General features: G+C 39.4%; 1 protein-coding gene and 1 pseudogene across 3 annotated transcripts in view; one reads left to right on the top strand and one right to left on the bottom strand.

Moving 5' to 3' along the window:
* The window catches only part of ZZEF1 (zinc finger ZZ-type and EF-hand domain containing 1), a 114,574-nt gene that overhangs the window by 80,369 nt on the left and 9,004 nt on the right, over positions 1 to 25,201 (bottom strand). For all 3 annotated transcript variants that reach the window (XM_069482120.1, XM_069482119.1, XM_069482121.1), the window contains exons 2-8: positions 17,952 to 18,096; positions 11,530 to 11,724; positions 9,900 to 10,071; positions 8,725 to 8,924; positions 6,741 to 6,951; positions 1,541 to 1,657; positions 466 to 644 (exon numbers count right to left, since the gene is read on the bottom strand). In XM_069482120.1, the coding sequence (XP_069338221.1) occupies positions 466 to 644; positions 1,541 to 1,657; positions 6,741 to 6,951; positions 8,725 to 8,924; positions 9,900 to 10,071; positions 11,530 to 11,724; positions 17,952 to 18,096 (1,219 nt within the window). The remainder of the gene's footprint in view (positions 1 to 465; positions 645 to 1,540; positions 1,658 to 6,740; positions 6,952 to 8,724; positions 8,925 to 9,899; positions 10,072 to 11,529; positions 11,725 to 17,951; positions 18,097 to 25,201) is intronic.
* LOC138392665 (U4 spliceosomal RNA) lies at positions 19,948 to 20,021 on the top strand (annotated as a pseudogene).

The raw sequence follows: 25,201 nt of genomic DNA, 5'->3' as shown, positions 1-25,201 counted from the left end.
AAGCTGCTCCTCATATGCCAAATGCAGTCATCTGGGAGTACGTTTACAGGCTCCTGTGTTGAGAAGGATTAGAAAGCCCCATCCTGGGTCCCATCCCAACTCTCTTGGTCAACAGTGAGACACTCCTACTCCCTTGGCCTACACAATGAGACACTCCTGGACTTCACCAAAAATGGCCACCAAACCTGCATGATCATGCCAGTAAATCTTGGGAGTGCAGCCTTGCAGATACTCAGGTATCCTCTTTTGCTCATACTGCCATAAATGAACCAACATCCCTCTTCTTCCTACCAACCCCAAAGTCTGATACTCAGAGGATATGTCCATCCAGGAATCATGGAATTACTACAACCACCCAGTCCATAAACTCCCCTAAAACACAAGAAGATGCCAGGAGGTCACAGGGTGAGGATGGCTTCATGATTTGTCCACTGCCGGCATTTCCATCACACCCGGGTCACTTACCGTATTTGAGAAGCAGGTTCTGTCTGACTGATGCCATGGACGAGATGAGGGATGAGGCATCATACTGTGTGTCCAAGTGGTCAGTGATGGTACACAGAGAGCTCATCACTTTGGTAACACTTCCTCTTGCTAGTGCAAATGCCAGAAGAGTCAGTTCTACCTCTGGGGTAGAACAGCAGCTATAACGAAAGAGCAGAAACTTTTTAATTCTTAAAAACATGAGAAAATACAAGTAGCTCAAACCCCATGTAATGGATTATCATAAGTAATGTTAACATACCATATGCTCTCTATAAGTTTAACAGAAATACTTTTCCAAAATCCTTAAGATAACCTAAGGAAAAACTAAATCAACACAGAGGACCAGGAAATTAAATCCTCAGTTCTATAACCTTTAATCTTTAAATACTAAATAATACTAATAAGTCAAAAATAACTGAGCTGCTGCAATAGGCCTCTGCTATTAAGAAGCCCTGGGTAATGGCTGGCTTGGCAAGAGAGTTGAGGGTTTATGCCTTGAAGCACCAAAATTTTATTTTAGATCTAATCCATATCACTCTTCTCTGCCTTTAATTTAAACACATTACACTGAAACTTTTTACATTGTCTAAAAGTACACTAAACTTTTAAAATTGGCTCAGAGACTGGTTAGGGCTCACTGAGGCAGAACTGAGTGTCCCCACACTAAATGGTCCCCTTTTATCAAGCTATCCAGGTGCCCTTTCCCAATTCTACAGATAATCAAGTTTACCAGACCTGTGTGTGAAGGTGGGCAGGTTCTAAATAAGGGCCACAGGTTGGGGACAGGAGTCAACGGGGAGGCTTTGCATTTTGGACTTTGATAGCAAAATTGGAAGACTATTCCTTCCACGTCCCCCAATTCTTGAGGTCAGGTGATAGTTCTGGATAATGGAGTTTATGGCTAAACTATTGTCACTTTCTCCTCAGCAGCTAAAAATGAGCCATTTTTAGTGGTGATCTTAAAAAGATTAACATATTTTTCAAAAACAAGACTGAAGAGACACATATACCTCCATCCCCCATAGAAAGTTCACCTCATCAACCTTGATTTTACCTAGTTATCCTTATGAGGAAACTGTCCACTTCTTCCAGCACGTTGGGAGACAGGAAAGTGGAGAAATCTGTAGATCCTGGTGAAAGGGAAAGTGGAGGCATGTGCTGCAGTGCCTTCCTAGAAGAGTGAAATGTGAAATCAGAACAAAACCAGGCCTAATATTAGACAAAAAATAAACTGTTAAAGCTTGTGTTGGCTAATCCCTCACAAACAGGTAACGGTCCCATAGAGAAGCTGGTACACAATATAAGCCAGCCCCTTTTCCCGAGTCACACTCCTGGGTAGTTTAACAGAGTTTCACATTTTTTTCTTTCTTTTAGGAGTTCCATTTTGCCCTGTTGAATAAAAACGTATTCAATTCTCGGGAATCCAGCCTTCATTTTAAGTAATGTGAGCAAAAGGCATATATACTCTACAGAAAATCCTGGAGTTCTGAGAAAAACTGACCCCAGAGGCAGAGAACTTGTGGCTCAGCAGAAAATTTATTTTATATGTAGGATCTTAAGATCTGTGGTATCTAAAGATGTGTCATGAATTTTGTTTTCTCCTAAACAGATCAGCACCCATCACTTTCTCCCTTCCTATCGCATTACTTGGCCTTTCCACCCTAATGTCTGTTTTAATGTTTCTCTTTTCTTGTCTCCTCTTACATTTATCTTTCTGAATCCTCTTAGATTTACTGCCTCTGGACTAGCTGTCATCTAAATCATTTATGAAACAAATCATTACTGAGTCCTACTGTGTACCAGAGACTATGGTAGGTGAGTGGGTGTACCATGAAAAACTTGAAAGTATGCCATGAATGTATCAAAAAATAACTCAAATTTCTACAACTGATAGTCACATTATGATATCAGTAACAAGAATCCCTGAAACAATTTAATTTCTACATTTCAAAATAGAGACAAGATGGCAAAGCTAACACTGTGTCAGCTTCTACACTGCTCTAGTATCTTTTCCTGTCTACTTAATGAGCCATCTTTGGGCTGTACCAGCATGGTGGCTATGCTCAGACACAGCTGATAGAAGAGGTATGATCACAGGAGTAGCATGGATCATTTACTGAATTTATTTCCACTGATATAAGTAAACACTTCTGTCTCGAAATATTTTTTATTTTTTTAGAGACAGGGTCTTGCTCTGTCACCTAGGCTGGAGTGCAGTGGCACAATCATAGCCCACTATGGCCTCCACCTCCTGGGCTCAAGTGGTCCTCCCACCTCGCCTCCTGAGTAGTGGCGATTACAGGCGTACGCTACCACACCCAGGTAATTTTAAAATTTTTTGTAGAGACAGGGTCTCACTATGTTATGTAGGCTGGCCTTGAACTCCTAGCCTCAAGTGATCCTCCTGCCTCAGTCTCCCAAAGTGCTGAGATTATAGGCGTGAGCCACTGTGCCCAGCCAACCCAAAATATTAATTTTCTTACCTACTTTTCCTCATTTATCTTTTTTCTAATAAATCTTTCATTTTAGAATAGTTTTAGATCACTGATATTAAAAAGTCAGGAGTGTATGAAAATATCATTGCAGATGAACTAGTACAACTGAGTAGGGATATAAACTTTAAAATACATCCATTCTTTAACAACTTGGCACATTTCCAGAAAAAGAAAATGGGATTGAAAGCTCTTCCTCTTCCTGAAAATCCAGTCCGTACAGTGGGGCTATGCAAGGCAGGCATTCATGTGTATCTGGGGGATAAGGACATGGTGGCCTATAGTGGGGCATCTGAGCCTGGAGCATGGTAAGAAAGGTATCTGTACAAAGGGACAGCTCGGTATGGAATGCAGGCGCCAACTATGGCAAGAAGTGTGGCCTGGCACAGGGTATAGGAACTCGAGGAGAATAAGAAGGGCATCTGTGCGAGGGCAGTCACAGGGGCAGCCCTGCAAAAGATGTTGGAATAGGAGTAGGATGGGGAGGGTGTCCGTCCAAGGGCAGGGGCAGTGGGAGACTGGTTACAGAAGGGGATTGAGTAAATAAGTACCTATGTTGAGGATGACAGGAGCCAGGTCTCTCACTATCAGAGAGGGGAGTTACAAACACAGAAAAGGAGAAAACTAATGAACTATGTAGTTCTGGATTAGAATTGGATGTATCAGTGTAAACTCATAGTTCATAGTATTACAGATACTGAAATAAATATAGGTATAAATGGACATATACGTGTGTATGTATTATTTCTGTACAAACATATACTTCCTAGCTGTGTCCACTAAGAGGGCCTGGGAAGCAATACCCTGAGAGCAACGAGTTTGGTTTCTAAATATAATTCTCCACTAAAAGGGACCCTGACTCCTTAGAAAAATGGCTTATTCCAGGACTAAGGCAGGAAATGCTCAAGATAACCCTGGAATATCTTGTGGTGCCAGAAGATAAGGAAGCATTCCAAGAATGAGGAGGATGTGTCCAAAGGACACATGAGCCAGACTAAAGGGACTGCCACCAGCCAAATCTGGGACAATTTGAGCATCAAAACTGTGGTTGATAATAACCTAGTGAATAAAAGTGGAATCCACAAGTCCTTACTAATATAAATGGAAAGCTTGATGTAAAATGGGATATTTACATAGTCTCAAAGTACCTCCTCACAAAATACTTATTAATTACAAAGGGAAAAAGAATTATTTTATAATAGAAAAGTCTGGCAGTCAACACTGTAATCAAGTGATCAAAGTTAATATCACTAACACTAGAAATAGGACAATCTGAAGTTGTGTGCTACCCAGTGGCATACGATGAGAACACAGCATCACTTCCATGATATTCCTGCTAAAGATACAAAACCTAAATCTATTCGTGATGAAACAGCAAATAAACCAGAATCCACAAACACTTGCAAAATAAATGACCTATAATTTTCTAAAGTATCAAGGTCATAAAAGTTAAGGAAAGACTGGGAAATTGTTCCAGACTGAAGAAAACTAAAGAGATATGACAATGAAATGCAAAATATTTCACTGGATCCTTTTGCTGTAAAGGACATGATGGGACAGACAACTTGCAAAACTGAAACAAGGTCTGAGGATTAGATGGTAGCAACATACAATGATGTTAACTTCTTGATTTTGATGGTTATCAGAGAATTTTTGGATTTTCTTTGAGACAGAGTCTCTCTCTGTTGCCTGGGCTAGAGTGCCGTGGCGTCAGCCTAGCTCACAGCAACCTCGAACTCCTGGGCTCAAGTGATCCTCCTGCCTCAGCCTCCTGAGTAGCTGGGATTACAGGCATGCGCCACCACGCCTGGCTAAATTTTTCTCTTTTCAGTTGTCTGGCTGATTTCTTTCTATTTTTAGTAGAGACAGGGTCTCGCTCTTGCTGAGGCTGGTCTTGAACTCCTGACCTCAAGCGATCTTCCTGCTTTGGCCTCCCAGAGTGCTAGGATTACAGGCATGAGCCACCATGCCCAGCCGAGAATGTTCTTGTTTGTAGGAAATACTAATGCAGGGGCAATGGGTCATCGGGTTGGAAAGTTACTCTCAAATGACTGAGGAAAGGATAAAAATGCTTTGTATTATACTTGCAATGTTTCTCTAAGTTTGAAATGATTTACTAAAAACACATTTTAAAACAGGAAGAGGCCGGGCGCGGTGGCTCACGCCTGTAATCCTAGCACTCTGGGAGGCCGAGGCGGGTGGATTGCTCAAGGTCAGGAGTTCGAGACCAGCCTGAGCGAGACCCCGTCTCTACTAAAAATAGAAAGACATTATATGGACACCTAAAAAAATCTATATAGAAAAAATTAGCCGGGCATAGTGGCGCATGCCTGTAGTCCCAGCTACTCGGGAGGCTGAGGCAGTAGGATCGCTTGAGCCCAGGAGTTTGAGGTTGCTGTGAGCTAGGCTGACGCCACGGCACTCACTCTAGCCTGGGCAACAAAGTGAGACTCTGTCTCAACAAAAAAAAAAAAAAAAAAAAAAAAAAAAAAAACAGGAAGAAAGAAAGGGGTATGGCCAACTATTACCCTTTAGATCTAACATTGTGGCAGTGTTATTTGCTAAACAGTTTTATTTGATAGTGTTAACAAATCTCAAAAGATGTCTAGAGAACAAAATATTAGCAATCTCTTTGGCTGATACTTTGATAGCCTACACTAATGGTGCCTATTATTAGTTACTGAAACCACACGTTACTAATATTTCAATGCTACTAAAATTGGTTGTTTTTGTCTCATGTTACCACCTGGCCTTTTTTTTTTTTTTTTTTTTTTTTTTTTTTTTTTTTTTGTTGAGACAGCGTCTCACTTTTGTTGCCAAGGCTAGAGTGAGTGCCGTGGCGTCAGCTTAGCTCACAGCAACCTCAGACTCCTCGGCTTAAGCGATCCTACTGCCTCAGCCTCCCGAGTAGCTGGGACTACAGGCATGCGCCACTATGCCCGGCTAATTTTGTCTATATAGATTTTTAGTTGTCCATATAATGTCTTTCTATTTTTAGTAGAGACGGGGTCTCGCTCAGGCTGGTCTCGAACTCCTGACCTTGAGCAATCCACCCGCCTCGGCCTCCCAGAGTGCTAGGATTACAGGCGTGAGCCACCGCGCCCGGCCACCACCTGGCCTTTTTGCCCTGTTTTTTAAGAGAAAATTTTCAAAGGTGCTCTACATTTCAAAATAAATTAGCTTAGTATCCTTGAAAATATTTTACTCATTACTGGGAAGAGCCCTCAAATTGGGAATCCAAAATACCTAGATTTAAAGTGATCCATCATTAACTGGTTGTGTGACCTCAGGGAAGATCACAATATCCTCATCTATAAAATTGAAATAATTTTCACAGGTATATTTCAGTGTCAGCAGGTAAAACAACAGAAAGCATCTGAAAATGCTTTATCCAATATAAAGTCCTATACAAACATGAGCAACTTTTCCTCAATGGATAAGAAACAGGCGCAGCATGAGTGACCTTCTCACAAGACTGGGCCGCTTAGTGAGCTGATGAAGGAGGACTTTGGAGGAGCTGGGTGAAAGGAGCAGGAGGGTGGAATGGGCACTTCTGCAAAGTCTGTGAAGTCAGAACATCAGCGCAAGAGAGAAGCAGCATGGAGAGAAGGGCACAAACAGGAAACACTAAGGCACCCAGTGCAGAGCTGGTGACCCAGCCATGATGATCGATGATAGAAGGCTGCTCAGTGACACTCCCTAAAGGATCAGAGAAGAATGAGTGCATCTTGACGGGGCTGGGAAATAGGGAGAATGACTTACTGAGTATTGTGCAGCACTGTCTGGACGAAGGCAGGATTTGTCTCCATAGATGCCGTCACCAGAGATGTCAGCAGAGACCAATACCATATTGCGGAAGCATCTGAGACTGAGACTCCAGCCTTCTTAACTCTCTGAAAGCCAACAGCCCTCAGACCATGTATTCTAGTGTCACATCCATCGCTAAGACAACGTTTTACGTTAATCTGGACATCTGTCAAGCACAAACAACAAATTCAGTATTGGATTAACTTCTTTAGTTCAGCAAATGCTAGGCTCCCAACTAAAAGCAAAATAGTAACTGACATTTTGAAAAGAAAATTCTAAAGATACACTTTGATGACAGAAATAAATAATGTGTGCAATGGAACTTGCATATGATAAACTTGTCAAAAAGCATTGACAAATCTAAGAAATCATAAGAATAATGTATAAAATTAAGGGTGGCTTAAGTCTTTACATCATAAAACTTCTTATGAACTCAATGAGTCTTGAAAGTTAGCATTTTAACAATCCTGATTGAATACATGGTAAGACCATTTCTAGAATTCTCCCTAGGGTTCTGAAATTTGGATTCAGTTACACAACAGTAGCTGGATCATAAGCAGTTGTATTTCTTTTTAAGAATCAAGTCCAAGTAGATGACATAGACATGATTCACTTTTAAGAAAAGTCACAGTTTCTTATTTGGGTCAGAGAGGAAGAGGTGAGAAGTTAGAAAGGACATAACTTAGAGAAAAGACCAGCACAGTATGAGACAGGAAGCTTCTACTCCGCAAGCTTAACTACTTTGCCTAGGGGTGAGACACAAAGACTCTACCTCCCTAGGCCTCAGTTCCTTTGAGCAAAGTAAGAACACTTCTTTTGGCCCAGGAAAGCATTAGAAGAAATGAGACAAAACATGAAGCATTCCGGCTCCCTGAATGAAATAAGCCTGGAAAGAAATCACAGAATTGTGATTATTTCCAAAATTCTATGTGTGAAGCAAGGTTACAATAGTATAAAACTGGAAACAAGCCAAATGTCCAAGAATAAGGGGTAGGTTAAAATTAAGGCATATTGTTACAACACTAAATAAAGGTGTTGATGAATACATGATATGATAACACACTAAAAAAATTATAAAAGAACATGCATAGACTATCACCATTCTTGTAAAAAGATATGTATAGATGTATATAAAAAAATATACATACAACTCTAGTTTTTAGAAAAAAAATTGTGTATATGTGTGTATGTATGTACATAAAGTAAACCACACACACACACACACACACACACACAAATACACAAACACAAGAAAAGGTCTGGAAGGATCCACACCAATGCAGTCACAGTGAAAATCCCAGGGTAGTAGGATTTTGAGTATTTTTGTTCATCTACATTTTTCTGATTTTTCAATTAAAAAAAGGAATAAAATATTTTTTTTTTTTTTTTTTTTTTTTTTTTTTTTTTTTTTTGTTGAGACAGAGTCTCACTTTGTTGCCCAGGCTAGAGTGAGTGCCGTGGCGTCAGCTTAGCTCACAGCAACCTCAAACTCCTGGGCTTAAGCGATCCTACTGCCTCAGCCTCCCGAGTAGCTGGGACTACAGGCATGCGCCACTATGCCCGGCTAATTTTTTTCTATATAGATTTTTAGGTGTCCATATAATGTCTTTCTATTTTTAGTAGAGACGGGGTCTCGCTCAGGCTGGTCTCGAACTCCTGACCTTGAGCAATCCACCCGCCTCGGCCTCCCAGAGTGCTAGGATTACAGGCGTGAGCCACCGCGCCCGGCCAGGAATAAAATATTTTTAACTAAAAAAAGTTTTCCTGCAATTTTTAAAAACACTTTATAGATGATATAATGACTACTTTTGTGTATATCCTCAGAAATAAATCAAATCTCGAAAGAAAACTAACAGCTTCTCCACTTCAGAGGTCCTCCTGCTAAAAAACATTACTTCCCTTCCTCCCTTTCCCATTCCCTCAGTTCTGTTTGACTCACAGGGCTGACTGATGTTGGCATTTTCCAGTAGTGTCACATAGCCAGTGACATTGCTGGGGATGTGCACATCTCGGACTTCCTGAAGATCGCCGGCATTCCTCCCCACAGCTACTGTCACCTGTTGCGGCATGTAGCTCTGGTCAGTGGCAGCCACTGCAATGGACAGGTGCCTGAGCACAACATCTGGCTTCATTTTTAAACTGGAAAACACAGAGAACAGCAACTACAAAAGTTTATATGGGTCAAGAACTGACAAGGTCCACAAGTCCCATCTCAAAGATCTTCCTTGATAATTTGATATCAAATATCAAATTTGATATCCTCAAAGACTAATTTTCCTAACAACTACTAACTTGAAATGCTGGCTATGAGTTTCAAAGTCCTCATGACCTTCCCACGCTTCTAAAAAACCTTTCATTTCAAGATTAATATTACCATTCTTTTTAAGCCATTGGTACAGGCAGGAAATAACTGTATGAACATTCTAACAAAATCCCTCTTCCTGGCAAAAAGCAAATTATAAACTTCATGCAAAGAACTGAGTATATTGCCTCACCTATAAATTATATGGCTAAAGGTCAAATGTGCCCTCTAAGAGAAAACAAGACAATTATTTCTATTTCTACCAACTGGAATTAGTCCATTTTCTCAGGGGACAGGTGAAAGTTTTGATAGCAGTTTCAGAACATCTAGAAATACTACAGTTTACCGTTATCAATTCCATTCCAGGATTCCTGACCACCCCATTCCATCTCCTAAACTAACCAACTCAGCTGCATACAATGGATTTTAAAAATGTACAGAAAGGATCTTTTTCTGCCAAATCTCAGAAAAAGTGGAAAAAATTTTTAAAATAAGGAAAAAGGCAAAAAACAAAATATAATCACATGTGATATAAAAAAAAGTACTTGCCCCTTATGATACTAATTTTTCTAAGAAACTATTGAAAAACATCTAAAAATCAGTACTATAAAATATTAGTCAAATGCTATTTCCTCCTTTAAAACATCAAGAAATTATCTATGTTTATGAATATATGAACCAGGTTACATGATTTTACAGGATTCCTTTTACTTGATTCTTAAAGCAGTTTCACAGATGGCTACTTATGATAAGAAAAAAAGTAGAAAACATTCCAACATTTTAAAAAATAAAAAAAGCATTCTAGCACCCACCGAATCCAGTGTGAGCGGGCACTGCCATCTGACTGCCAATAGGATGACGTTTCTCCATTTGTCATCTTGTCGACGTCTGTAGGGTTGGAGGATGTTTCTATATAAGCATAGCACTTTGCTACCGACTTGAGTTTATCCATCTCTGGGCTTCTAGTTAAATCTCCAGGGCTTTCTGCAGGGGAAACCAGTTTATCATATGACATCTCTTTTGCAAAGGGGAAAAAAAGGGTCATTTAAAATATTTAACAGAAGTATGTCTGGCACTTTGGCTCTAGAGACATTATAATGCTCCTTAAAATCTCCTTCCAAAGAACACACTGGCCAAGGATTGCCCTAGCATCTCATTATGGTGCAATATTTAAATTACTGATATATTTGCAAAACTATGCCAAGGGAAGAAAATGATGTTTTATAGTTTTACATTTCTTTAATTATGAGTGAAGATTTTTAACCACTTGTGTTTCTGAGTATGGTCTGGTCCTACCCTCTTCTGTTTTCTTCTGGGTCACTAGTCTTCTTATCAATTCATATATTTAATATACATTATCTAATGTATATATACAAATACATATAATAGCTAACATTTTCTTGAATGTTAATTGTGAGCTAGGTACTTTTCTATTCATTCTCTATGTACTAATTCATTTTAGAAATGAGAAAACTAAGGAACAGAGAGTTAAGTAATTGCCCAAGGGCAGAGTTACTAAAAAATATAGTCAGTCAATTGAGTCATTAATATGTTACAAAGTATATTTTTGTTCCCTAGAATATCCTTTGTCTTTTGACTCTGCTTATGATATTTTTTGCTGTGAAGAACTTTATATTTTCATACAGTCTAATTTACTAATCTTTTCTTTTATAGATTCTAGGTTTCATGCCTTGCTTACAAAGGTGGTCCTATATTTTACAAAGTGGAACTATTTTCTTCTATTATTCTTAGCATTTTTTTTTCAGTTGAAATGTTTGATCCATCACTGAAATTTATTTTAGTGAATGGAATGTGTTAAGACTCTAGTTTTATTTTTTATCCAAACGGCTAACCAGATGCCCTAACCCTACTTGTTGACAATCCACCTTTCTATTGTAACACTGACTTTATCTGGTAATATAGTCCCATATATACTTGGGTCTATTTCTGGACTCAACTATGTTTCACAGACCTGTCTATACACATCATCAACTTCTGTTGCCATAATTGAGCCTGTAGTGGCTTCCCTCATTTATTCAACAAATACTCATTGAGTTCCTACTATGTGACAGGCAGAGTTCCAGGTGCTAAGAATAAGGAAGCAAACAAGACCTACAAAATGTAAGTAAATAAATAACGCTACAACCTCAACTAACAATAGTGCTATTTAGACCATTAAACCTGCAAAAGTGATATTGACCAGAAGGTGGGGAGAGGAAAGGCATCCCTAAAGTCACACCTGAATAGAAAAGTGAAAGATGAGAAACCAGTTGTGTAAAGAAGGGAGGGAAGGACGGGAAAGATCACATTCTTAAGCTACAAACTGGTTACTATATTGTCAGAAATAAAGGCAAAGAAAAGGATTGGCTCATTCTATTAATAAACACTACATTTAGAAGAAATGATGACAGGTATTTTCAGAAGAACCCCTCAAACACACACCTTTTTCTTTCTGTACTAGTTGATCCAGAGACTCCTTCAGAACAGAAGACCTCATGGTGCACATGTTATTGCAGTGCTCCAACATCGGGTAGGGTATCACCGTGCTAGAGATCCGCTTGCGATGCAGGAAGCGCAGGATCATGGACGCGTGAACACCGAGGCCCTCCTTCGATTCTGAAAATATGTCTATAAAACCTAAATAGACAAAATCCATTGTTGGTCTTTTAGGGTAGCCACAATAGTTTCCACATCCTCTGCCTGGTGGCGTTATCCAAATTGGCTGAATTAAAAGCAGCCATTAACAATCTTGACTGATATTTTCAGCTTTAATCACTTAAAAATCTAAGTAAGTTTAAAGAAATGAACCAGTAGCAATCTCAGTCTAAGAATTTATTTCACTTCAGTTGAACAGAAGTTTAGAAGACTTAGAATAGTGATTATTTGTTTCAGTCCAAACTTCAGAAACTAATAAGCACTTAAATAACTAATTAGAAGTTTTTAAAGAAGTTTTACACATAGAATATAGGCCAGGAATAAAGTTTATTGCATTAGATAGTAAAAGTATAACTAATTTTACACTAAGCTATGTAAGACAATGATAATGACAAGACAACCCCTCCCATTACCACAATTTCCAACACCATTTTCCAATTTATAAGGTGCTTCCACATACATCATCTCATTTGGTCCTCACAACAAGATGAGGGGGTTATACACAGAAGGTACGGGTATCCTCATTTGACAACTGAAGAAAATGAGGCTCAGGTGATACACTAAGATGTCAACAAAAAAGGGACAGGACCAGGAACTCTTCCCCACACTCCCCCCAAGTGCTCCTTCCACCCTTCCAGTTCTTTCTCCCCCAGGTGACTCCTCTGGACTCTGCCCCACCTGCCCATCCCTCTGGCTACCACCCAGGCTCTGGTCACAACATCTCCTGCTCATACACCTATCCAGATGTCCTAAGTGGCTCCCACATAGCATTAACCCAGGTAATCTTACCAAAACACAAAACAGACCACGTCTACCCCTGTTTAAAATCCGTTCAAGGTTCCTCATAGCCTATGTTAATATGCCTTGAACCAAGATGCCCACAATCCAGAAGTGCTATGGTTAAGTGAAGAGAGGATAAACATGATAGTTTTTCCTGGAGCTCAGATTTGGAGATTTGGGGAGATTTATTAAAAAACTACCTAATGATACTAGCAAACCGAATTCAACAACACATTAAAAAGATTATTTATCATGATCAACTGGGATTCATCCCAGGGATGCAAGGATGGTTCAACATATGCATGTTAATCAATGTGATACATCATATCAACAGAACGAAGGACAAAAACGATATGATCATTTCAACTGATGCTGAAAAAGCATTCGATAAAATTCAATATCCCTTCATGATTAAAAAACTCTCAAAAAATTGGGTATAGAAGGAACCTACCTCAACATGATAAAAGCCATATGAGACAGACCCACAGCTAGTATCATACTGAATGGGGAAAAACTGAAAGCCTTTCCTCTAAGATCTAGAACACAACAAGGATGCCCATTCTCACCACTATCACTCAACACAATACTGGAAGTTCTAGCTAGAGCAATCAGACAAGAGAAGGAAATAAAGGCCATCCAAATCGGAAACGAAGAAGTCAAATTATGTTGTTTGCAGATGATATCTTATATCTAGAGAAACCTAAAGACTTCACCAAAAAACTATTAGAACTGATAAATTCAGTAAAGTTGCAGGATACAAAATCAACATATAAAAATTAGCAGCATTTCTATATGCCAACAGTAAACAATAGAAAAAGAAACCAAGAAAGTAATCCCATTTAAAATAGCCACAAATAAAATAAAATATCTAGGAATAAACTTAACACCAAAGAAGTGAAAGATCACTATACTGAAAACTGTAAGACATTGATAAAAGAAGTTGAAGAGGACACCAAAAAATGGAAAGATATTCCATCTCTTGGATCAGAAAAATCAATATTATTAAAATGTCCATGCTACCCAAAGCAATCTACAGATTCAACGCAATCCCATCAAAATACCAATGACATTCTTCACTGAAATAGAAAAAATAATCCTAAAATTTATATGGAATCAAAAAAGACCTAGAATAGTCAAAGTCATCCTAAGGAAAAAGAATAAAACTGGAGGAATCACATTACCTGACTTCAAATTATACTACAGAGTTGTAGTAACCAAAACAGCATGGTACTGCCATAAAAACAGACACATAGACCAATGGGACAGAATAGAGAACCCAGAAATAAATCCATACATCTATAGTGAACTTATCTTTAACAAAGGTGACAAGAACGTACAGTGGAGGAAAGGACAGTCTCTTCAATAAATGGTGCTGGGAAAACTGGATAACCACATGCAGAAGAATGAAACCTGACCCTTATCTCTCACCATGTATAAAAATAAAATAAAAATGGATTAAAAACTTAAATCTAAGATCTGAAACTATGAAATTACTAAAAGAAAACATTGGGGAAATGCTTCAGGACATTGGTCTGGGCAAGGACTTCTTCAGTATTACCACCAAAGCACGGCAACCAAAGCAAAATTGGACAAATGGGATCACGTCAAGCTAAAAAGCTTCTGCACAACAAAGGGAACAATCAACAAAGTGAAGAGAAAACCCACAGAATGGTAGAAAATATTTGCAAGCTACCCATCTGACAAGGGATTCATAACTAGAATATATAAAAATCTCCAACAACTCAATAGGAAAAAAAATCAAATCTGATTAAAAAATGGGCAAAACATCTGAATAGACATTTCTCAGAAAAAGACATGCAAATGGCCAACAGATATATGAAAAATTGTTCAACATTATCAGTTATCAGAGAAATGCAAATCAAAACTACAATGAGATATCATCTCACCCCAATTAAAATGGCTTTTATCAAAAACACAGGCAATAATGAATGCTGGTGAGGACGTGGAGAAAGGGAAACTTTGTACACTGTTGTTTGGGAATGTAAATTAGTGCAACTTCTATGGAAAACAGTATGGAGGGTCCTCAAAAAACTGAAAATAGAACTACCATATGACCCAGCAAACCCAATGCTGGGTATATATCCAAGGATGGGAATTTAGTGTATTGAGCAGACATCTGCTCTCCCACCTTTACTGCAACACTATTCACAATAGCCAAGACATGGAATCGACCTAAGTGTCCATCAAAAGATGAATGCATAAAGAAATTGTGGCATATATACACAATGGAATATCATACAGCCACAAAAAAGAATGCAATCCTGCCATTTACAACAAAGATGGAACTGGAGAACATTAGGTTAAGTGAAATAAGCCAAGCACAGAAAGGCATGCATGTTCTCACTCATGTGTGGGAGCTAAATATTGAAAATAATTGATCTCAAGGAGACAGAGAGTAGAATGACAGTTACCAAAGGCTAGGAAAGGTAACACAACGGGGAGATAAAGTGGGGATGGTTAATGGATGCAAAAATATAGTTAGTTAAAGTGAATAATATTTCATAGCACAACAAAGTGACTGTAATCAACAATAAGTTAGGGTATACTTTAAAATAACTAAAAGAGTAGAATTTGAATGTCCCTAACACAAAGAAATGTTAAATGCCTGAGGTGATGGATACTCCAATTACCATGATTTGATTAATTCACATTGTATGCTTCTACCAAAATATCACATGTACCCTATAAAGATATACATGTATTATGTATCCATAATTAAAAATTAAAAGTAAAAAAATTAAAAACTACCTAATGAATCATGACATACATAACAAAAAGTACATATATTATAATTGCATCGCTCAATGAATTTTCACAAACTAAACACTCTTGTATAAGCACCACCCAGATCAACACTCCAGAAGTCCCTAGAGGAAGTTGTTTTTAATAGTAAAACAAATAGATACATTAGAACAGAATGAAACTCTGCATTGATTTTTAAGATAAAACATGAGGCTGAGAAGAAATTCTGCACTCAAGGCAGTCCATTTTAGCCACACCCTCTACCTAAACTCTGGAGACATCTAATTTCCAAAGACTCAAAAGTCTATGCACGGGGTGGGATGGTAGGGGGCGCGAGGGGCGAGGGTCAAAAAAAAAAAAAGTCTATGCAATCTCTTCCCCCTCCTTTCACAGTTTTTTCTTAGCAGGCTCCACAGTAATAACCAAGCCGCATATTTATGACACTGCTGCAGTGATTTGCTCTACTTAGAACCTATGTCAAAAAATAGACTGGTTCTTGTAATGAGAAAAGTGCTTTCATAGTCTGAAACATTCGGTAAATTCATTTAACATTAGGTAAATGAATTCAGTTTAATGAATTCAGTAAAGGTGCCATCTCTCAAATTCCACCACTGAGATGACCTCAGCTTACAAAGGTTCATCCTAAGACTGATAATAGAATTCTTTTAAGTTGGGTGTTGATGGCAAATTTTGAACAGAAAGTCCTAAGTCATTAGCCTGCTATGTAAGTGCCTTGGGATTTGGACTCTGGCTTTTTCTCAACCTAATCTCCCCTCTCACCAGAGCTTCCCAGCACAAAAGTGCACTAAGTATTATCTGTGGATGGATTCTCTGGTTATCCACCCGTTTCCTTTCCTCTCCCAAAATCTCTTTGATGTGTCCAAATAAAGCTCCCGATGCCATTCACATGCTGATAATGCAAAGGCAGGGGCAATACATAAATGCTAAGATATAAATTAGGTAAACACAATCCAAAGTATAGTTTTGATTGCCATGAGACTAGGAAAAAGTTAACATATACATGCTACCTATAATGCTCTATAAAAATTACTTAATTAAAGACAACTTGAGGAAGAATAGAAATACACATTCTTCATTAAGATACAGAAACCATCCTTCCCTAGTTCAACACAGCACTCAGCAGTTAGCTGGAGCAATCAGATATACATTTATGCGTTTATCAAAACTATTTTGCCTCTGTTGCTGCCCTAGCAACTCTAAGTATTATGACAAGTGCACAAAGCAGGGGAAGTTCTTAGGTAACATGAACTGAGACTAAAAAGATGATGTGAGTTTTTTCTCTTTCAAACACAATTCTCATTGGAAAAAAAAAGCGTAATTTTATTATGATTCTGTCTTTACATAAGTCTGAGCTCCTGAAGGAAATAATACAAAAACTTAGGCCAAGTTTTTTCATATGTACAACATAGAAGAAACATTGCTTAATTTTAAGCTATCTTTATTCCTACTTAGATTTCAAAGTATAGCAGTCCTCCCTTATCCATGGTCTCAGTTACCCGAGGTCAACTGTGGTCTAAAAATAGATGAGTACAGTACAACAAGATATTTAGAGAGAGACACCACATTCATACAACTTTTATTATAGTATGCTGTTATAATTGTTCTATTTTATTATCAGTTATTGTTAATCTCTTACTGTGCCTAACTTATAAATTAAACTTTATCATAGCTATATATGCATAAACAACATAGTGTATTTTTGGTTCAGTACTATCCGTGGTTGCAGGCATCCACTGGAGGTCTTAGAACATATTCCCCACAGATAAGGGAGGACTACTGTAATAGCTTTCTTAAAAAAAAAAAAAGTGCTTCCCATGTGCCAAAAAAAAAGATGCCAAATGTAAGGACACAGCAAAAATAAGAATATCTCTGCCCTCATGGAGCTCATAGTAGAGGAGTCAAGACAGACTTTAACAAGTAATTGAGTAATCAGTTAATCAATTACAATGGTAATATGTTGTATAAAAGAAACCACAGGATGCTAAGATAACATACAATACGGTCACTGAAGGCTTCTTAACAGAGCAAATTAAAGAGATCCACTGGCAGTGGCTCACACTTGTAATCTTACCACTCTGGGAGGCCAAAGCGGGAGGATCGTTTGAGACCAGGGGTTCAAGACCAGCCTCCGCAAAAGTGAGACCCTGTCTCTACTAAATATAGAAAAAAGGAGCTGGGCAACTAAAAATAGAAAAAAATTAGCCAGGCATAGTGATGCATGCCTGTAGTCTCAGCTACTTGGGAGGCTGAGGCAGGAGGATTGCTTGAACCCAGGAGTTTGAGGTTGCTATGAGCTAGGCTAATGCCACGGCACCCTAGCCTGGGCAACAGAGCAAGACTCTGTCTGTCTGTCTGTCTAACTAACTAACCAAGTAAAAGAATAAATAAATAGATCTACTAACAAAGGTAGCCTCATAACAAAGGTTCACAAAAACAGTAGAACTGCTCGGCCATTACTGTATTAGGGAATGAAAGAGACGATTACACTGAATGCTAATTCAGACTATGTATCCAATGAATACTGTTGGGGGAGTTTACTTCATGGTACCAGGAAGCTTACTTAATCTCAATCTCTAGTACAGCAAAGTTCATTTTGTTTCTAAGAGAGCACTGTTGAGCGCATGGCACACAGATGAGAACCTTACCTGGAACCAGAGAACAGGCTTGTAGTTGTCTGATGATGTGGCTCAGCTCCCCCTGAAGATTAGCTCCACTGGAATTCTTGAGGGTCTCCAACATGTTCTCAGCATCGACTGTACCATCACCCTCTGCATCAAACTGGGCAAAGGCCTACAAGATAAGAGATGAGAGGAAATCAGGGCTGTTCCAAATAATTTTTTTTTTTACAATTCTTAAGACCAGTGATTTTTCTTTTCTTTTCTTTTTCTTTTTGGTTGCAGAGAGAAGAGTTCACATATATCATTCAAAGAATAAATAAATTCAGGATAATAACGCACTGTGCTTTATAGGCTGTATATATACAAGTACAAATGTATAAACACTTTTATCATCTCATCTCTCTTCCAAGACAGTAATCGCTCCTCCTTCCAAATAATTTCAGAAGAAAGCCACCACTGCAAATTTTTCAAGTGGGTGCGAAGTGCCAAAATACAAAGCAAGAATTAGAAAAAAACGGGCTCAGAGTAGCACCTCAGGTTCAGCTGGGCTTTTTCTTTTAAACACTCTTTGGACACAGAGCTAATTTGGTTTATCTGCCTCACAGCCTTGTTTTCACTAATCTTTAACCATAATCTAACTTGCCCCTTGCCCATGTTGGGCCATCTGGGGAGCCTGGTACAGCATGGAATTTGGTTTGAACCCTGCTGTCACTAATCAGCTGTGTGATCTCACCTAAGTTTCTTTACCTCCATAAGCCTCAGCTTCTTGAGCTGAAAGAGGGAGCAAACACTGCCGAGCTCACAGGCTATTGCAAGGGTTAAGTAACATTTGAACAAAGCCCATACAGTGAAAGCACATTAGCAGGGCAAACAGTGTTCCCGTCTCCTTTCTAATCTGCAACCTCAGGCGTCCCTGACCCTAGCTGCCCCTGCTCCCAGACTGCAATCCCTCCCTCATCAATGGCTTCCGTCCTCCTGCTGAGACACTCACTCAGAGACCTCCCTCGCCAGGAAATACTTCAGGAGTCTCCTGGCCTCCTTTCCAAGTAATTCTCTCTTTTCCCTAAGACTACTGCGTCTTTTCCTTATTTCTCTCCTCCATGAAATATGGAACTATCCCAGTGAGGTTTCATGACTGGCTCAAATATGCCTATTTCCATCACAGACTTCTGAACAATGCGGTGTTTAGTAGGAACAAATGCAAACTTCTGTACATGGATCCAAAAACCATGGGCATAAATGCAATATGAGGGACAGAGAGCTTAGCAGCAGTATGGGAAACATCGCAGCATTCTTTTGCCTCTGTTCAACCTGACAAGACTTCCAAAAAGTTAACAGGATCAAAGACTACACTAATTAAGGTATAATGTTCAAAAGGAGAGGAGGTATCTTGTTCTTCTCTGACCAGACTCAGTCAGGAAAGCTGAGTTTAGTTTTGAAGCTACACACCAAAAGAAAGTGAACAGAAGAGATCAAAGGAGAGGACGATGATGGAGGGAAGACTAGAGACTGTGCCCTGTGGGGGACAGCTGAAGGGCCATGGGATCTTCAGTGCAGAGAAAAGAGGACTGGCAGTAACAGAGTCCTTCTCTTTAAATATCTGACAGGCTGCAATGAGAAGGAGGGAAGCAGCAGTTAAAATTAAGGTCATTAGGTAGAAATTAGAGGGAAACGCTCATCAAAAAGATGGATTTGTCTGTTGTCAGTGGAGTATAAAGTCGGGCTAGGAGGCTCCAGGAAGGAATGCCTACCATAACCCTCCAGGCTTCAGAGCAACAGCCACACAACCGGCCATCAGGAGTGTTCAAAGAAGTCATACTGAACACATGCATTTACCTCTGTTCCCTCCCCAAATCCCACTAAGACAGTATTATAAGGGGATTTGTTGTATGTTTTTTAAAAACAAGGACAAAGAGAATATAGGATTATGCAACAACTATAAAATTTTGGAAGCTGGGAAGCAGATGGACAAGTAGTACTGAGTCGGTTAACCCAAGAAAGTGAAATCCTAAACTGGGAGTGTAGCTTTGCGCACTGGCAATATAGTAGCCAATGAGGTTTATCCGAGGTGTGATTATTGCTAATTGAAACTAAGCTGGGAGTGGACAAAGCTGAGAAGCAAGCTGCTTTATACTGCAGGGCTCCAAAAGACTTGGGAGTTGGCAGCCACAGATACTGCTAAGGGGAAGTAATTGGTGAAAAGTCTGTTTTAAAAAGCATTTAGAACTGACTCGATAAATGCTGATCTTGAGGAGTCACTGGGTTTCTTGTTTTGTTTTTGAGGGGAAAAGGGCGACATTAGTATTGCACATGTTTTTTAAAGAGTTCTTTTTGGTTGGGTGTGGTGTCTCACGCCTGTAATCCTAGCACCTTGGGAGGCCGAGGCAGGAGGATCTCTTGAGCCCAGGAGTTTGAGACCAGTCTGAGCAAAAGCGAGACCCTGTCTCTACTAAAAACAGAAAAATTAGCCAGGCGTAGTGGCATGCACCTGTAATCCCAGCTACTTTGGAAGCTGAAGCAAGAAGATTGCTTAAGCCCAGGAGTTGGAGGCTGCAGTGAGCTATGATCACACGACTGCACTCTAGCCTGGGCAACAGAGCAAGACCCTATCTCAAAAAAAAAAAAAATTCTTTTTTACAGAGATACATAATAAAATATTTACGGATGAAATGATACGATGTCAAGATTTGCTTCAAAATAATTTGAATTGGGGAATAAGAAAATAGGCAGGATTTAGATCATATAAAATTGGCCTTGCGTTGGTAATTGTTGAAACTGGCTAATAGGTACATGGGAGCTCATTCTACTCTTACCTCTTACTATGTTTAAAATTTTCCGTTAAAAAAATTCATACTCTCCTCCTCAATCTTGGCAAAAGCCTGGGGGTTGATTCTCTAGAGAGAACGTACGGAGAGGAGAGTCTGTGGTCTAGGAAATACCAGCCACAGCTGAAAGTATGAAGACCACACTGAAAATGGGGGGATTTATGCTTCCTTGCTAAATATTTAACGCTCAACTTTCCCCAGGGCTCCTAGAATGCTGGCAGCCAGTCTCATACCCTGCTATGCAGGTGAGTGAAGAGTCTTCTCTGGGAACCTGACAACCCAAGGGAATATACTTATAAACACTGACACCGGGGATGCATCTCCCAATGAAAAGGCCCAGCCAATTCATCTTATTGTCAACAAGCCAGACATATAGAGCCTCCAGCTTTTTAGTCCCCCATTCTTCAATGAGAGGATGGACAGCCCAGGACCACTAGACATTTGAGGAAAGTCTTTCTTTCTTTTTGAGACAGGGTCTTGCTCTGCTGCCCAGGCTACAAAACAGTAGTGTCATCATTCACTGCAATCTCAAACTCCTGGGTTCAAGTGATCCTCCTGCTCAGCCTCCCAAGTAGCTGGGGCTACAGGCATGCACCACCATGCCAGGCCAATTTTTCTATTTTTTTTTGAAAGATGGGGATCTCACCATGTTGCTCAGGCCAGTCTCAAACTCCCAGCCTCATGTGATCCTCCTGCCTCAGCTTCCCAAAGTGCTAGAATTACGACATAAGCCAAAGTCTCTGGCTTAAAAGATATTTTTAATACCAGTTTTGATGAGGTATATTATTCATATACCATAAAATTCACCCTTTTAAGTACAATTCCGCGGGTCTTAGTATATTCACAGTTGTGCAACCACCACTACCAGTATCTAATATATAAAAAAAGATATTGTAACCATGAAAGAACAGGATACTATTACTAAAAACAAGATATTGAGAAAATTTTTAAAAATCTCTTAAAAACTAAAATATCACAACAAAATGAAAATCTCAATCGAAAGGATGGAACATAAAGTTGCCTCAAGTGCCTAGAAAGTAGGGCAAAAAGACAAAATGATGGAAACTGGGAGACAAAAGAGAAGGAAAATCAGGAGACCTGTCCAGGAGGTCCAACATCCAAATGACATGAGTTCTAGAACAAAGGAACACAGATAATGTAAAGGAGGAAATCACAATTGTTATGATTCAAGATATTTTCCCCAAACTGAAGGACATAAGTTTTGAGACTGAAGGGGCTGAATCTCCCACACAATGGATAAAAGTGCATCATAATGAAAATTTTGTAATACTGGTGGGGGGGAGGAAGAGAAGTTCCTACTTTCAGGGAGAAGGAACATTTCCATGTAAAAGGTCAAGAATCAGAATGGGACTCGCTCAGCAGTCACACTGGAAGCCAGAAGGAAATGGGAGCAGTGTCTCCAACATGCTGGGGTTCGGGGGCGGGGGACTCTTTTCTAACCCAGAAGTCCATCAACTCAGAGAGCAGAACAAAGACATTCTTATATACTCGAGGTTCTCAAAAAATAAACTGTAAAACTTAATCCTCCCTTTTTCAGAAGGCTACCAGAGGATGTGGCCACCAGAATGAAGGAACATGCTAAGAAAGGGGAGGAATGGGATCCAAGCAAGGGAGAAAGTGAATCCCCAGGAAGACAGAGATTCTAAGGTGGCACCTGCACAGCAGACCTAGAGAATAACAAGTCCAGATTAAAGCAAATCAGAAGGCTTTGAGGAAAATAAAAGTACCAGTTCAATTGTTAACTCCAGAGAAAATAAAAAGATGTATGAGAAAGTAAAAGTAATCATGGGATTCTACATCGCTCAGCTATGTAAAGAATTTACAAAGGACTATCTAAACAAAATTGCTAATTCTAGCGGGAGGACAGGAGATGTGTGGTATGGGCAAGGATGGGAAGGTGAAAGACAACTAAAGTCTCATTTTTTATGGTGGGAATAAAACTGATAGAGCCTAAAACTGAAAAATCACAAAAGAGTAATATAAACATATTATTTGGTGATATAGAGGTGAATACCCAAGAACCAGCTAAAGAGTTGAAAAGTAATTGTTCTTAGGGAGTGAGACGCTGAGGTAGGAAAGTAGTGGACCACTGTACTTTGTTCAAGTCTCATGGACTCTATAGTATGTACACGTATAACTGATAAAAATAAATACCAAAATTTTTAGAGTATACTCTTCAAGCATGGGATGGATTGGATGAATAGCTTAAAAATTTGTTTAGTGTAATACTTCCTCCCCTCAAAATAAAATGCTACACACACTGGACATATGTACAAATCTACTGTTTCCAGTTAATGATCTTCACCTTTTCATGTCAATACATTTCTGTTTAATCTGATACTCAGGCCATATTCAGATTTATTCAGTTATCCCAGAAATCTTTTATGGTTGGTATGTTAGTCTGTTTATATTGTTATAAAGGAATACCTGAGTCTAGGTAATTGATAAGGAGGTAAAACATAGGGACATATGAACTGCTATAGGCCAGGTGCGGTGGCTCACACCTGTAATCCTGGCATTCTGGGAGGCCGAGACAGGAGAATGGCTTTGAGCTCAGGAGTTCAAGACCAGTCTGAGCAAGAGCAAGACCCCTTCTCTACTAAAAAGAGAAAAAATTAGCTGGGCAGAGTGGTGCACACCTGTAGTCCCAGCTACTTGAGAGGCTGAGGCAGGAGGATTGGTTTAGCCCAAGAGTTTGAGGTTGCTGTGAGCTAGGCTGATGCCACAGCGCTCTAGCCTGGGCAACAGAGCGAGACTCTGTCTCAAAAAAAAAAAAAAAAAAAAAGAACTGCTATAGTTTAGGTGTTTGTCCCTCAAACCTCATGTTGAAATTTAATTCTCAATCTTGGAGGTAGGGCCTAATCGGAGGTGTTTGGGTCATGGGGATGATCCCTCATGAATGACTTGGTGCAGTGAGTTCTCACTCATTAGTTCCCATGAGAGCTGGTTATTGTTAAATAAAAGGAGTCTGGCACCTCCCTTCCCTCTCTCTCGCTTCCTCTCTTGCCATTTGATCTCTGCACACACCGGCTCCCCTTCCCCCCCTTCCCTTTCTACCATGAGTGGGAGCAGCCTGAAGCCCTCACCAGAAGCAGATGCTGGCACCATGCTTATTGTACAGCCTGCAGAACCTCTACTCTCTACAAATTACCTCTTTTATCAATTACCCAGACTCAGGTATTCCTTTATAACAATATAAACAGACTAACATACCAACCATAAAAGATTTCTGGGACAACTGAGTAAATCTGAATTGGCCTGGGTATCAGATTAAATAGAAACGTATTGACATGGAAAGGTGAAGATCACTAACTGAAAACAGTAGATTATAAAAGAATATTAGAAAATGATCTCATGTTCGTTTGAAGAAAAAGCATATATGCACTTCCCATGTTGGTTTAAAGAATATATATGTATATGCATAAAAAAGACCTCAAATAAATATTAAGATGTTAACAGTGGTAATATGATGTTTTGTATTTTTTTATTTTTGCTTATATTCATTTTTAATCTTCTGCAATCTATAAATGTTGCTATTGTTATAATAAAGGGGAATTTTTAAATTTTGTAATAAAAGGGAATTTATAATAAAGGGGAACTTTAAGTTCAACCGAAATAGAAAAGGTGGAGCCAATGGATGAGGAGGGAGGATGAGGAGGGAGGATGAGGAGGGAGGTGGCACAGAGCACAGTTTCTATCTGCCCTGAGGTCTCACGGTGTGAATATCACCATACCAGATGGTAGCTACTTCCCAACTTTATCACATTTAGCATACTGAGAAAATAATAACATTTGTATGACTCAAGCTCTGAGGGGATTAGCACAGCTATAATCCATTCAGTTGGGAATGACATATGGATTGGGAAACTCTGAATTAATATTTGAGCACTGATAAATTCCACGTACTATGCAAAGCATTTTATTTGTATAATATCACTTATTCCTCATAACAGTGATAGTACTTACTATTAACTCCCCCATTTTATTGTTGTACAGGGAGGTCAGGTAACTTGCCCAGGGTCCCACAGTATTTGAATCCAAGGCTCCAGAGTTCATGTTCTTTACCACAACTCCACTCTCCTTCCTTTGGCCAGATAACCCCTCGGTTCTTTGCAGTCTGGAGACCCCGTCATCAAAACTTCTCTTACCTCCATCACTTTCCTTCACCTATAAAACTTGCTCTCAGCGCCTTCTGCCTAGGTTAACTCGCATCAACCCTAGAAGACAGACTCATTCTCTCTAAATCTCCAGGCAGCACTCAAGTCCTGCTTCCACCAAAGCTTCCGCACTTGAAGTGCTACCTGCACCTCCAAGTGCTATGTGGCCTGCAACTTCCCACACCTCTCCTGCCTTGTGTTGTTAATAAAAAGTCTATTTAAGAAAGGCACTACAAATAGTGACATTTTTGTTATTTTTAATGGATTCTGTTAT

This window comes from Eulemur rufifrons, chromosome 9, assembly GCF_041146395.1.
Source record: "Eulemur rufifrons isolate Redbay chromosome 9, OSU_ERuf_1, whole genome shotgun sequence".
In the NCBI taxonomy this organism is placed as follows: Eukaryota; Metazoa; Chordata; class Mammalia; order Primates; family Lemuridae; genus Eulemur; species Eulemur rufifrons.
This window is presented reverse-complemented; position numbering and strand designations above follow the sequence as displayed.